At 45.3% G+C, this 14,836-nt stretch overlaps 1 protein-coding gene across 3 annotated transcripts in view; it reads right to left on the reverse strand.

The window, feature by feature from the left end:
- malrd1 (MAM and LDL receptor class A domain containing 1) overlaps window positions 1–14,836 on the reverse strand; it is a 430,000-nt gene that overhangs the window by 327,644 nt on the left and 87,520 nt on the right. For 2 of the 3 annotated variants that reach the window (XM_059972137.1, XM_059972136.1), the window contains 3 exons: window positions 11,393–11,484; window positions 11,090–11,251; window positions 7,876–7,972 (listed from right to left, as the gene is read on the reverse strand). In XM_059972137.1, the coding sequence (XP_059828120.1) occupies window positions 7,876–7,972; window positions 11,090–11,251 (259 nt within the window). In that variant the 5' untranslated portion in view covers window positions 11,393–11,484. Of the gene's footprint in view, window positions 1–7,875; window positions 7,973–11,089; window positions 11,252–11,392; window positions 14,569–14,836 lie in introns of those variants that run through there. The other variant, XM_059972138.1, reaches the window with a different exon arrangement.

The raw sequence follows: 14,836 nt of genomic DNA on the forward strand, positions 1-14,836 counted from the left end.
TCAGTTCTAAATTTTAATTAATGCACTGCCATTAATATTCATCACCCTTTTATTCCCAGGGATAGGACAGAAAAAAAATATAAAAAGCTAAAATAAATTGAGTGATTAGACCAGGTATCAGATTGAAATTGTGTGGTTAATCATCCTTCGAACATAACTCTTAGTAAGAGGGTGAAGCTCAGTGTCCCTTTAGTTGCATATGTTTAACCTCGCAAAATTATATGTACTCTGTCAGTTTTACTTTCTTGGCCCTTACTTACCTTCATCTTTTCTTTCATTGTGGTTCCACAATTAATATGTTTTCCAGCAAATATTGCCTATTGACTACGTAAATTTGGAGGCACTTATCCTCCCCTGCAGCTTCAGAATTTTGCACAGTCACTGTTTTATCACTTCTCCATGTTCAAAATGGCATGTATTAAATTTCGTAGAATCAATGAATAGGTACCAAAAACTGATTCTGAAGACTAGTTTAAATGCTTTTGGCAAGACAGCAGAAGGGATTGGAGTTAAAGAACACAAGAAAATGGGAGCAGGAATAGACCACAATGCCCGCAAGATTGCCGCACCATTCAACACAGCTGCCCTGTGCTGAACTCAGATCCTCATCTCTGCCAGTTCCACATGGCTCTCAATGCTTTAGTATTTCAAATAGTTTACTATCTCCACCTTAAATAGATCTAATATTCTGGCTCCACCATCCTTGGGAGTGGAGTATTCCAGCTGTGGTCCAGCCAGCCCCCACTACAGTGGTAACAAACCCCCCCCCCCCACCCCAAACATACATCCATTTGCTATAAAGACCAACACGTCAATTGCTTCCTTAACTACCTATTGTACCTGCCTGCTAGCTTGTGGTGATTCTTGCACCAAAACACCTGGATCCACCTCTGATTCTGCTTACTGAAGTGCACACCTCAGACTTCCCCACATTAAAACCTATTTGACAGATTCTCACTTACAAAGATGTGTAAGTACTAGAAATGTATTTCTAGACCCATGTGCCTCATTAGTAGTTACACCAATCTGAAGGTCATTAATTCACACAGCAGTCTGCCAGATGTCGCTTTGGAAAATGTGGGAAGGAGGTGGTAAGAAAGGAAGTCTTCAAAGGAATGACAGCAATTAGCAAGCAAAATCATAAAGAGGAGGTGAAAATTCATCAAAGAATTTAGAAAGAGTAACAAACATTTCAAATCATTATCAGCCTTTGCCAAATAGCATTAAAAAACACAAAATAAAATGGAAGCAAAAAACAGCTAAAATGTAGGAGGCTGTCTGCAATTAAGGGGTTGGACAGAGAATAGATGATGCTCTGTTTGCCGACTGAGGAGAAGCTGACATTCTATGTGATGTGTCAATCTATTGTCTTTGAATGATACCATTCCAAAGCACCCAGTATTATATCAGTTATGCAGTGTGCCATTGAATAGAAAGAGCTAGTTTTCTGTCCATTAATGTTAAATTAATAACTCAAAGGTGTTTCACACAGAACAACTTAAATCTCTTCCTATTTATGGATAAATTCTCTAATCCTTTGCTTTTAGTGTGATCTCATTGGCAGTGAGAATGGAACGGAGAACATTAGCAATATTTTTTGTCATTTCCAATTTCAACTTCAATGTTGGCTATGTGGCGACCCATTTCCTGGAACATCCGAACCGGCTCACAATTAGCCAGCGTTCAGGCTAAGGGAGATAGCCTACGGGGGTTTGTGAGTACGTGTCTTTTGGAGCATCCGCGCCCACGGGGGGTGGGTTGAGGGAGGCTTAAAAGCAAGGCTGTGTAGTTCGAATAAAGTTATCTTTGACTGCAGTTTACCGACTCCGTGTCGTTATTTTAGCGCTGCGTGTAGCACACCGCTACAATTGGTGACCCCGAATTTTGGACCAGAGATGACCGACGCCACTTCTGTTCATGCGGTTTCTGGACGCCACAACCTCACCTATGGTTCCAACAAGCAGAGGCCCAATTCCACATTTGCCAGATCACCTCAGAAGACACCCGCTACTACTACATGGTGAGCTCCCTCGACCAGGACACAGCGGCCCAGGTCGCGGAGTTCGTACAGTCGCCCCCGGCAGACGGCAAGTACATGGAATTCAAAGCCCTGCTCCTCAGGACTTTCGGACTCTCACGGCGCGAGCGGGCTGCCCGTTTACTGCACCTGGATGGCTTGGGCGACAGACCTCCATCGGCTTTAATGAATGAGATGTTGTCTCTGGCCGGAGGACACAAGCCCTCCCTCATGTTTGAGCAGGCATTCCTGGAGCAGCTGCCCGAGGACATACGCCTGCTGCTGTCCGACGCGGATTTCAGTGACCCCCGGAAGGTGGCAGCCCGGGCGGACTTGCTGTGGAACGCCAAGAAGGTGAGTGGGGCGTCCGTCGCACAGATCACCAGGCCACGCTCCCAGCAGCAAACCAGTCCAGGCCTGGCCGCAGAACCCACTGACCCCCTAGGCAGGGGGTGAGGAGACCAACGAACAGTGGTGCTTCTACCACCAGCGGTGGGGCACAGAAGCCCGTCACTGTAGCCCGCCCTGCAAGTTCCTGGGAAACACCAGGGCCAGCCGCCACTGATGGCTATGGTGGCTGGCCATCGGGATAGCCTCCTGTATGTGTGGTACAAACGGTCAGGACGCCGTTTTTTGGTCGACACCGGTGCTGAGATCAGCGTTTTACCTCCGACGAGATATGACACCCGCAGCAGGGCACCGGGTCCCCCCCTGAGGGCCGTGAACGGCAGCACAGTAAGGACCTATGGCACCGTACGGTGCAGCTACAGTTCGGCTCCAGCCAGTTCACGTGGGATTTCACACTGGCCGCCGTAGTCCAACCGCTTCTGGGTGCGGATTTTTTGCGGGCTCACAGCCTACTGGTCGACCTGCCCAGGAAGAGACTGGTCCACGCCGAGACCTTTCAGACGTTCTCCCTGGGTGCAGCCCAGTTGCCAGCCCCTCACCTTGACTCCATCATGCTGTCCGACAACAACTTCACCAGGGTCCTGGCGGATTTCTCTTCGGTTCTGGCACCGCAGTTCACAGAGGCCATGCCCCGACACGGTGTACAGCACCACGTCCTGACCCAGGGACCACCCCTCCATGCCCGAGCTCGGCGGCGTCCCCCGGAAAAGCTCCGACTGGCAAAGGAGGAGTGCAAGAGGATGGAGGAATTGGGGATCATCTGGCGGTCCGACAGCCCATGGGCCTCCCCCCTGCACATGGTGCCCAAAGCGACAGGGGGCTGGAGACCGTGCGGCGACTACCACAGGCTGAATGAGGCTACCACACCGGACCGCTACCCTGTGCCGCACATTCAGGACTTTGCAGCAAACCTGCACGGTGCACGGATCTTCTCCAAGGTAGACCTTGTCCAAGGATACCATCAAATCCTGATGCATCCGGATGACGTCCCCAAAACGGCTCTCATCACCCCGTTTGGCCTTTTTGAGTTCCTCTGCATGCCGTTCAGCCTGAAGAATGCCGCACGGACGTTCCAGCAGTTAATGGATGCGGTGGGACGCAACCTGGACTTCACGTTCATCTATTTGGACGACATCTTCATAGCCAGCAGCAGTCGTCAGGAGCATCTGTCCCACCTCCGTCAACTCTATGCCCGGCTGAGTGACTACGGTCTAACGATCAATCCGGCCAAATGCCAGTTCGGGCTCGACACCATTGACTTCCTGGGCCACAGGATTACCAAAGACGGGGCATCCCCTCTGCCCGCTAAGGTAGATGTGGTCCGCCATTTCCCCCGACCCACCACGATCAAAGGCCTTCAGGAATTCATAGGTATGGTCAATTTCTACCACTGCTTCCTCCCTTCAGCTGCCCAGATCGCCCTGCTGTCCAGTCCGGACAAGGACATTACCTAGGACGAGGAGTCCGCCGCTGCTTTCATTCAAATGAAGGAAGCCTTGGTAAACGCCGCGATGCTAGTGCACCCCAGAATGGATGTCCCTACCGCCCTCACAGTGGACGCATCCAACACGGCAGTCGGTGGGGTGCTGGAACAACTCATCGAGGGTCGCTGGCAACCCCTGGCATTTTTCAGCAAACACCTGCGGCCACCCAAGCTCAAATACAGTGCTTTCAACCGGGAACTGTTGGCGCTATACCTGGCAATCCGGCATTTCGGGTACTTCCTAGAAGGTCGGCCCTTCACCGTGTTCACAGACCACAAACCGCTTACCTTTGCGTTTACGAAAGCGTCTGACCCCTAGTCGTCCCACCAGCAGCGCCATCTGTCCTACATCTCTGAATACACGACGGATGTCCGGCACGTCTCGGGTAAGGACAATGTCGTGGCGGACGCGCTCTCTCTCGCCCTACCATTCATGCCCTTTCCCAAGGGGTAGACTTTGAGGCGCTGGCAGAGGCGCAGCAGGCAGAAGAGGAGATCCCTAGTTACAGAACTGCAGTCTCCGGTTTGCAGCTCCAGGACCTCCCCGTAGGCCCAGGTGAGAGGACCCTACTCTGTGACGTCGCCACCGGCCAACCCCGCCCTGTCATCCTGGCATCTTGGCGGCGACGCGTTTTCGACTCCATTCATAACTTGGCGCCCCCCTCCATCAGGACAACTGACAACTGTCCGGATGGTTTCCAGCAAGTTCGTTTGGCACGGACTCCACAAGCAGGTCAGTGAATGGGCCAAAACGTGCATGCACTGCCAGATGGCCAAGGTGCAGCGGCACACCAAAGCCCCACCGCAGCAGTTCCATCCCGCCCACCGGCATTTCGACCACATTCATGTGGATATCGTGGGCCCCCTGCCCATGTTGCATGGAGCGCGGCACCTCCTGACTATCGTGGACCAGTTCACAAGATGGCCGGAGGCGATCCCGCTCACCGACACCACCTCCGAATCTTGCGCCCGGGCACTGATCGCCACCTGGGTGTCCCGCTTTGGTGTACTGGCCCACATTACCTCCAACAGAGGTGCCCAGTTCACCTCCAGCCTGTGGTCAGCTATGGCCAGCCTTTTGGGGACTCAGCTGCACCACACAACTGCCTACCGAACGGGCTAGTGGAGCGTTTCCACCGTCACCTGAAGTCGGCTCTCATGGCCTGCCTGTGAGGAGCTAACTGGGCGGATGAGCTTCCCTGGGTCCTACTCGGCATCCGCACACCGCCCAAAGATGATCTGCACACATCATCAGCTGAGTTGGTGTACGGCGCACCCCTGGTCGTCCCCGGGGAGTTCATACCAGCCCCAAGGGGGCAAGAGGAAGAACCCGCAGCAGTCCTGGGCCGACTATGTGAGAGGCTCGGTCACCTTGCCCCCGTACCCACTTCGCAGCATGAACAGAACCCGACCTGCGCTGCAGAACTGTAAGTTTGTGTTTGTACGAAGGGGCGGGCATCGGCCACCGCTGCAACAGCCCTACGAGGGGCCGCTTACGGTGCTCCGGAACAACGGGTCCACATTCGTGCTGGACATTGGGGGGAGAGAGGAGGTTTTCACGGTGGACCAACTCAAACCGGCCCATGTGGACGTGGCGCAACCGGTCGAGTTTCCGGCACCGCAGCGCAGAGGCCGACCTCCCAAGCAGGTTCCGGCCCAGACTGTGGACATTGGGGGGTGTATCGCCGGTTTTCTGGGGGGGCGTTATGTGGCGACCCATCTCCTGGCACATCTGAACTGCCTCACAATTAGCCAGCGTTCCGGCTAAGGGTGATAAGGGTGATAGCCTACGGGGGTTTGTGAGTACGTGTCTTTTGGAGCATCCGCGCCCATGGGGGGGGGGGGCGGGTTGAGGGAGGCTTAAAAGCAAGGCTGTGTAGTTCGATTAAAGTTATCTTTGACTGCAGTTTACCGACTCCGTGTCGTTATTTTAGCGCTGTGTGTAGCACACCGCTACAGCATTTTCTTTCATGAGACTAATAGTTTTGTATTGAAAGTGTAGATTCAATGAACTCACACTTATAATTTACTTCCACAATGACTTGTAATGTTATTTCTCTAAGACAGGGGTTTACTATATTGCAGCACTCAACATGCCATAACTCAAATATAAACACTAGGCCCTTCAGCCCATTTAGTGCATGCTCACCACAGTATCTTCTCCTCCAGTCCCAGTTGCCCCCTAATCCTCCAAGCCCTTCTCCCCATGTTGCTTTCCAAATCCCTCTTAAATATTGTAATTGTATCTGCCTTGACCACTACCTCCAACAGCTCAACGTAGGTACTCTATACTCTGTGTGTAAAGAAGTTAAATCTCAGATCTCTTTTAAATCTTTTCCCTCTTATCTTTTACCTGTGTCCTCTAGTTACAGACAGTCTCCACAACCCTGGGAAAAAGACCATCACTTCCATACCACTCATGTCTTTATAAATTTCTATAAGGTCACTCCTCACTTTCGTGCACTCCAGGGAGTAACTATCAACTATTGCCAACTCCCCCTATAACCCAGTCCCTCTAGCTTATCCAGAATTCTTATAAGTCTCTTTTGAATTTGATTTACTTTATTACTTAGATCTTTCACATACATGAGGAGTAAAAATCTTTGTTATATCGCCATCTAAATGTGCAATGTACAATTTATAGTCATTTGTAATAAATAGTATGTACAACAGGACAGTCAATATAACATAGAAATACAGTTGTATCAGCATGAATTAATCAATCTGATAAAGAAGCTGTCCCAGAGCCTTTCGGTCCTGGCGTTTATACTGTGGTATGGTTTCCCGGGTGGTAGCAGCTGGAACAGTTTGTGGTTGGGATGACTCGGGTCCTTCAGGCCCTTTTTACACACTTCTTTGTAGATGTCCTGGACAATGGGAAGTCCACAACTACAGATGCGCTGGGCTGTCCGCACCACTCTCTGCAGAGTCCTGTGATTGAGGGAAGTACAGTTCCCATACCAGGCAGTGATGCAGCCAGTCAGGATGCTCTCAATTGTGTCCCTGTAGAAAACTCTTAGAATTTGGAGGCCCATACCAAACTTCCTCAACTGTCTGAGGTAAAAGAGGTGCTGTTGTGCTTTTTTCATCACACAGCTGGTGTGTACAGACTATGTGAGGTCCTCAGTGATGTGGATGCTGAGGAACTTAAAGCTGTTCACCCTCTCAACCCCAGATCCACTGATGTCAATAGGGGTTAGCCCATCTCCATTCCTCCTGTAATCCACAACCAGCTTCTTTGTCTCTGCAATATTGAGGGAGAGGTTGTTTCCTCGACACCACTGTGTCAGAGAAATGACTTCTCTGTAGGCTGCCTCAGATTAGGCTGCCTTGGGATTAGGCCAATCAATGTAGTGTTATCAGCAAATTTAATTAACAGATTGGAGATTGGTGGTGACACAGTCATGGGTATACAGGGAGTAAAGGAGGGGGCCTAGTACACAGCCCTGAGGGGCACCTGTGTTGAGGGTCAGAGGGGCAGAAGTGAGGGAGCCAACTCTTACCTCCTGCCAGGAAATCCAGGATCCAGCTACACAAGGCAGGGTGAAGGCCGAGGTCTCTGAGCTTCTTGTGCGCCTGGAGGGAACTATGGTGTTGAATGCTGAACTATAGTCCAAGAACAGCATTCTCACATAAGCATCCTTTTTCTTCAGATGCAGAAGGACAGTGTGTAGAGTTGTGGCTATTGTGTCATCTGTGATCGGTTGTGCCGGTAGGTGAATTGTAGGGGCAGTGTGGCTGGCAGCATGCTGCAGATGTAGTCCTTGACCAGCCTCTCAAAGCATTTTATATCCTCTCCAGGTTAACCTACAACAGGGTGACCAAAACCATCAAAAATACTCCGGGTTCCACCTCATCAATGAAATAGGTAGCTGCAACATAATGTCCTGTTTAATCATTAGTATAGAAACTCTAAATTTCAACAGTGATTTATTATATAGAGCCATTGAAATGGCTACAGTCATACCTGGTCTAGTGAGACAACCACAACTGAAGGTAATGTCATCAATGGCGATGCCTTCATTGGATGGAGTATAATCAAATATAATTCCCTGAATAATAACCTGTGCATTAACATAGCGAATAAAACAGAATATAAGTAACACACTTGCAAATTCATAGAAAGCAAACACATTATTAAAGAGCAACTTCAAAAACCTATCTTTTTTTTTTAATTTGAGTATGAAAAAGAACATACAAAGACATTGAATTTAGCCTGAATGTTCAATGGGGGTTTATACACTTGTCCTGGATTTGAACACCAAATATGTCTCGTGGAAGCAGAAACTATAGAAAGAGCCTATATCACTCAGTGGAGGTCTTTAATTAAATATCAATTTCTTGGTAGAGGTTTGACCCAGGCAACATCTTCTGAAATATTGATAGGCAGCATGTTTTTACTAAACTGTGATGTGATTGTTGTGCAATAGTAAGGATGTGGAATGTGGAATAAAGTTACCGTGGGTTCGTTCTTCCACCCTCCGAAATTCCCACTACTATAGCAGTTGTAACTGCACTCAGGAAAGTAGTCCAATCTCACCAGCTTTCACGCATTTCCACTGCTGGGCAGATCAAGTGGCCTGAGACAGATCCACTCAAAACCAAAATTGCAAATTTCCAGAGGCCAGTGGAAATGCTATTCATGGAAAAACTTCATTTTTATTGCACATCAAAGACCAAAGAATAAATAGAACTGAGAAAAAGCACTCAGAACAAGTGCTTAAAATTTGTCAAGAATATTTTAACCTTAGGTTAGTAAATACTTCTGGTATATTATTTCTTATTTTAGTAATTAAGTTCTGATAATCCTCCATCTGAATTACAACATATAAGGTGACAAGCTATGAAGCTGTCACAAATCAGCTGGTTAACAAAGAACTTTTTCTGGGGTCATGTGTTTATCAAAATGTGCGGCCTAGAAGTTTGTGTCCAATGGTTGGGCAGCACAAAGTACACTGTATAGAAGGATCACCACATTGTCCACTGTTTCTAAAGTATATTCATTCTATTAAAGTCACTGAAATGAATTTTGGAAACAGAATGCAATACTTCTCACAGTACCATACAGTACATTGAGGGCTGCTGAGTAAGGATGAACTTCAAGTAATTAAAGTGTTGAAGATTGGATGTGACATAATATGAGTGGGTCAAACACACAAGTTTCTCAGCCAAAGACAAGGAAGCAAGCACTAGCTATTTAAATATCCTTACCTAAAAAAATTTGAATTCTTAGCAAATCAAAGATTCAGAAAATATTGTCATAATGAATAAATACTTCAGCTGATCGGCTGAAGGGATATTCTAGTATAGGTGTTCAGATTAACGGTGGTGACACACACAAAATGCTGGAGATACTTAGCAGTTCAGGCAGCATACCAGTGGTCCTGTATTATATGGAAATTCCTGTACACTGATGGGTGATGCCAGATGGACCACAGAAGATGTGACTGTAGTTTGCACCTCACCAGGATAGCATAAAAGGAGCAACTAGTGATAACATCATCATTAAGTCTACTCTGAAGCCTTGCACAATACAGTTGCTGAGAACCATTGTGGAAATCGCAGCTGAAGACTTGAGGTCAAGGCTCACCTCTGCTTACTGTCTGCCTTGATCGTGGAATCTTAGACCTGGGGACTGACCGTTGAAGGCCATATCCTTCATCTCTGACCTTAGGTGTTCAGTACCTACCTAGTGCTGTGCCCAGCCCCACCTGATAGGAGACCTAATTCTGGTGGCCTATCTTGTGTCATCTTCGAGGTCATGGTGTTTGGGCATTAAAGTCTAGCTTCTGTCCGTACAGGTCTCCTGCCAATATTAACTGCAGTTATAGAGAGCTCTTTTAAAGCTTGTTAAAAGTATTATAATTATTGAATTTATAATTATTGTCCCAGTCACCTCTCAGTTCTTACTCTTAATGCAGACTGGCACACTCAAGCATCTGAATATGAAGGATGCCCTTAGGAAGATGGCTCTCAGAATGTAGATGCACATTTTTCCCTCCTGGCTCCCCATGAGTCTGGTGAACTAACACCCTGAGATTGCCAGAGATGCACAATGCATCTAACAGCATTCAGCACTGCTGTTCTCTCTTCCCCTCCCTCAGCAGCCTGAAACCCTTTGTTCTCACCTCGCCCCACCCACTATCTGCCAACTTGTCCTCCATCCTTTGCCTCCACCAGTCCAGAACCAAACCTCACTCATTCATTTCCCTCTGTACATGGAAATAAGCTACTCCAGTGGTTTTGTTTATTGCACCAGATTTCCAGCATCTGGAGTCTCTTGTGTCTCCACACTTGCATGATGTTCAGTTTTATGTCCATAGCTTTCAGACTTGCCTCCCTCAGGCCCCAGACTATAGAGCTCAGCAACAGGAAGTGATTGCAACTAAGTCCCTATTTCTTGTCTTGATGCAAGGCCTCAACCCAAAATGTTGACTTAGTCCTTTTGACTCCACAGATACTGCTTAAGCCAGCTTTCTGGGTTATCTGTGATTCAGATTCCAGCGTCTGCAGTCTTCCTTGTCTTCAGTCCTTATCTCTTCTCTGGCTTTCAGAATAAACTATTCTGAAGTTTTTTTTGGAGAAGCCTCCCATCTTCAACCATCTTGTAATGGGAGCACATTCTACTCTCTGTGGTCTACATCCCTACCTTAATCATAATCAAATCCACTGCTACTTTTCTTCCTAGTTCTGATGAAGGCTCTTCAACCTGAAATGATAACTTTGTACTCTTCCCACCGGCATGGCCTGACCTGCTGAATATACTATAATCTTCTGCTTATACTTCAGGTTTCCATGATTCGACATTTTTATTTTTGATTTTCATTTACATGCACAGATTCACCAGTTGCTCATGTTTTCAATCAATCAGATTAATTCTTGATTTCCTGGTGCTCTAATTTAAAAAAAATCTCATTCTAAATGATTTCAAAGCTCAACCCTCACACCCTGGCTGTGAAATTCCTGCAAGTCTGAAAGATCCAGTAGGGAAGGTGTCTATCCTTCAGCACGGACAGGCCAAAACACCACAACTGATGTATCACATGAAGCAGCCTAACACTTCAGAATGGAAAATACATTTTGCAGGTGGGTTTGGATTCCATTCATCCAGACCCTCTCTGCTCCCTCTAGAACAGAAGTTTATTAAAGAAATAATACAAAAATACCGATGGAACCAATACCTGATATTTTTCTTTGCTGTTGAATTTGATAACCTTTCTGTTCCACTGACTCCCCTGTGCAGACGTTTGGTTCCAGATTTCCAATATATGTCCACTGTTTTGCTGGTACAGTCCAACTTTAAGCATACCATTGACATGACCAAACTGATAATAAAAGCTCATCTATCAAGGAAAGAAACAGAATTAATTTAATTTACTGTTACTTTTAAATAGAGATTTAGATCCAGAGCATGTCTTCAAGAATAATTAGCTTTTGGTTTGATGTTGATCTCTAAGTTTCTGCACACGCAAAAAGGAAACTACCTGGCAAATATCTTTTGGAGGAAGGAAAACAACGCTTCGTAAAACTGCAAAATCCTTTGAATTTCTTTCAGGTGATACGGATAAATAATAGGCTGTGAAAAAATAAAAAGATAATTTATTGCTACTTCAGCCAGAAACAATGTTATAATACTGACAATTTTTCATGAGCTGAAGAATACCAAACTTCTCTTTTTCCCTACACCTCCATCTTCCTTCCCCTATGTGTTTTTATCATCACTTCCCCGTAGGTAATTCTCTCTATCTCAGACTTAGGTTCTCTTCAACTTCCCCCTCTATGATCCTTTTCCCTTTCATTCATTGGTAAGTTTCTTGCACTGATTTCAAAGGCTCTCTCTCTTTTTTTTCTCTCTCCTGATTCTCCAATTGGACCAAACTTCCATTCTCTGCCTCCTTTCCCTTCCAAATTGCATTAACTGTAACTTAAGTAGAACCAAATGCAACATTTAATAAATAAAACTTTTAAATACATAATTTATTGATCAAACAATGTAATCAACCAATAATGCATGTTTTAGGTATTGGGTGATGTCCACTCAGAGTAGAACAGAGGTCATCAATCCCTGTGTGACATGGGCATAATATACATGATAGTGAACTCACATTATTTATATTATATATTGACAGTCATACTAAAAATCCATGTTCCTGTTTTTATGTGCAATGATTAATACAGAACAAGAGCAGAAATCTTGTCTGCTTAAATTTATTTTAACAATGTATTTACAAAAAATTTAATACCTTTTAAATCTGGAATTAAAAAAAAAGAATATTGGTATTGATGATATTGGAGCTACCAGATTATCATAAAAACACATTTGGTCCTTTAAATCCTTTATACTCTTTTTTCTAAACTGGATTTACATGTCCACATTGATGAGATTGAGACTACATCCACACTATGCTGGATAAATCCATAACCAAGGTTTTTTTCTTCATTTTTACCCTCCATCTACACTAAAAAGGTGTTTTCGTCCCCGGAAACTGGAGCTTTTCAGAAACGCTTTCCAGGGTGGGTATTTTTGAAAATGCTGCTCGGGCAGATCAGTGTGGACAGGGTAACTGGAGACTTCTGAATATGCTGTCAGATAGCAGCGTGCCATTTCATTGTTTTCTTGAACGCAACCTAACAATTTCAGAACAGACGGCAACGAGATTGAAGCTAAAAGAGTTAGAAATGTACTTACCAAGTACTTTGACCCATAACTTACTGAATAAATAAGTATACTCACTTTGCCGTTTTCTGTCTTTGCTCGTATGAAGGTGGCTTACCTATTTTTGCAAGTACTTCTCTCACAATAGATGTGTATCAGCCTAATGTAACATTGTATGGAAATACAAGATAATACTGATGCAGACATGTTTTATACATTTAACAAGGTGCTTTATTAATGCAACAGAGTTCGTCAGTTTTTCAATGTTTGTCGTCAGCCGGGTCAATCTGTCCATGAACTCCCTGTCTGTTGCCTCCATATGCTCCAGTATTTGTTTTTCTTTACTTTTAAGTTCTCCTGCGTGACAGCCAACAGCTGCCCATTGTTTTAAGATTTTCTAGTCTGTAACTACACAATCGCGCACTTTTACGGTGAGATTCAACAAAAAAAACATGTCTCTTGTTTTCAGTAGATGTGTCCTGCAGATGCGCAGGAGGAGGAGATTCACCGAAATCTCTGTTTCAATGTGGACTGAGATATTTTTAAAAATGCATAGTGTGGACGCTTATCGTTTTTACGCGAAACCGGCGTTTTCAAAATTATCCGGTCAAGTGTCGATGTAGCCTGATTCACAACTGCCTTCTGAAATGGATTGGTAAACCAATTAGTTGTATCAACCTGCTCTGTTCAAACTCCATCACCTGTTGGAATATCATCAACAAGCAGACCGCTGTTCTAACAAACAATCCTGCTGGAGGAGCTCTGCAGGCTGAGAAGCTTCTGTGAGAGGAAAGGAATTGCCAAAGTGGTTCAGAACTCATCAATTTTTAACTAGGTAAAAGTAAATGTACTAGACAAATAATTAAATTTAATACGTGTGATCTTCTGACTGCAAATTTACATTCACTTGCTTTTTAATCTCTGAGTAGCCTTGCACTAGATGCTTTTACATCAGATTTGCTTACTTTAATGGACAAGTACACAGTTATATTAATTACTGCTTTACTTTGATCCTGTGAAAGCACAGCACTACCTTGTGATAGTCAAGGAATATAGCAGCTACACTGCATCACACTGCACCACTGCACCATAACGTCAATAGTTCCTTCCATCTTACATATGTTGTTTGACTTCCTGAGTTTTTCCTGCAGTTGGTTTGTTCAGATTCCAGCATCTGCAGTCTCTTGCTTCTTTGCCAGATTACTGCTCTTTCCGGTGATTACTTTCTCAAGAACAGGAGGGGACAGGACAACAGAGCTCTGACTCAGGTCCACAGACTTGGATTTGATGCCAAACCTGGTGAAGTCTGTGTGGACTGCGCAGCTTCTTCCTGCAACCTCCAAGTGCTCTGTTTCCCACCCATATTCCATATTAATTGGCCACCGGAAATCGTCCCTAGTGTGTAGCTCAGTGCTGTATCTAGGGGAAGTTGATGATAACAGATGGAGAATTTTTAAAAATGCCACGCTTAGATTTCCTGTGAATGGTCGGAGGTCAGCTATCAGTCAGCACAGAACTGTTGGAATGTAAGGTCAGTTTCTGTCTTTTGCAAATCTCTGACTATATAACAATAAAGATTGTCTTTATCATTAATACAGAGGATTCCAGTCAACTGAGACACAATGGGACCGGTACATTTTGACTCAATTACATGTCTGCCCCAACTAGCCAAAGTTTTGTGGAAATAGTAAAAAAGGTATAAAAAAGACAAACTAACCTGACCTAACCTGGTCCCAACATATTGATGTAGTTATAAAGAAGGCAAGGCAGCAGCTATTCTTTATTAGGAGTTTGAAGAGATTTGGCATGTCAACAAATACACTCAAAAATCTTCAATAGTTGTACCATAGAGAGCTGCAAGCTGCATCACTGTCTGGTGGGGAGGGAGGGGGGCTACTGCACAGGACCGAAAGAAGCTGCAGAAGGTTGTAAATCTACTCAGCTCCATCTTGGGCACTAGCCTACAAAGCACCCAGGGCATCTTCAGGGTGCGTTGTCTCAGAAAGGCAGTGTCCATTATTAAGGACATCCGGCACCCAGGGCATGCCCTTTTCTCACTGTTACCATCAGGCAGGAGGTACAGAAGCCTGAAGACACACACTCAGTGATTCAGGAACAGCTTCTTCCCCTCTGCCATCCGATTCCTAAATAGGCATTGAGTTTTTTGGACACTACCTCACTTTTTTAATATACAGTATTTCTGTTTTGCACATTTTAAAATCTATTCAATACACATAATTGATTTACATGTCTATTATTTTTTTCTCTCTGC

Source organism: Hypanus sabinus, chromosome 6, assembly GCF_030144855.1.
Source record: "Hypanus sabinus isolate sHypSab1 chromosome 6, sHypSab1.hap1, whole genome shotgun sequence".
Lineage (NCBI taxonomy): Eukaryota > Metazoa > Chordata > Chondrichthyes > Myliobatiformes > Dasyatidae > Hypanus > Hypanus sabinus.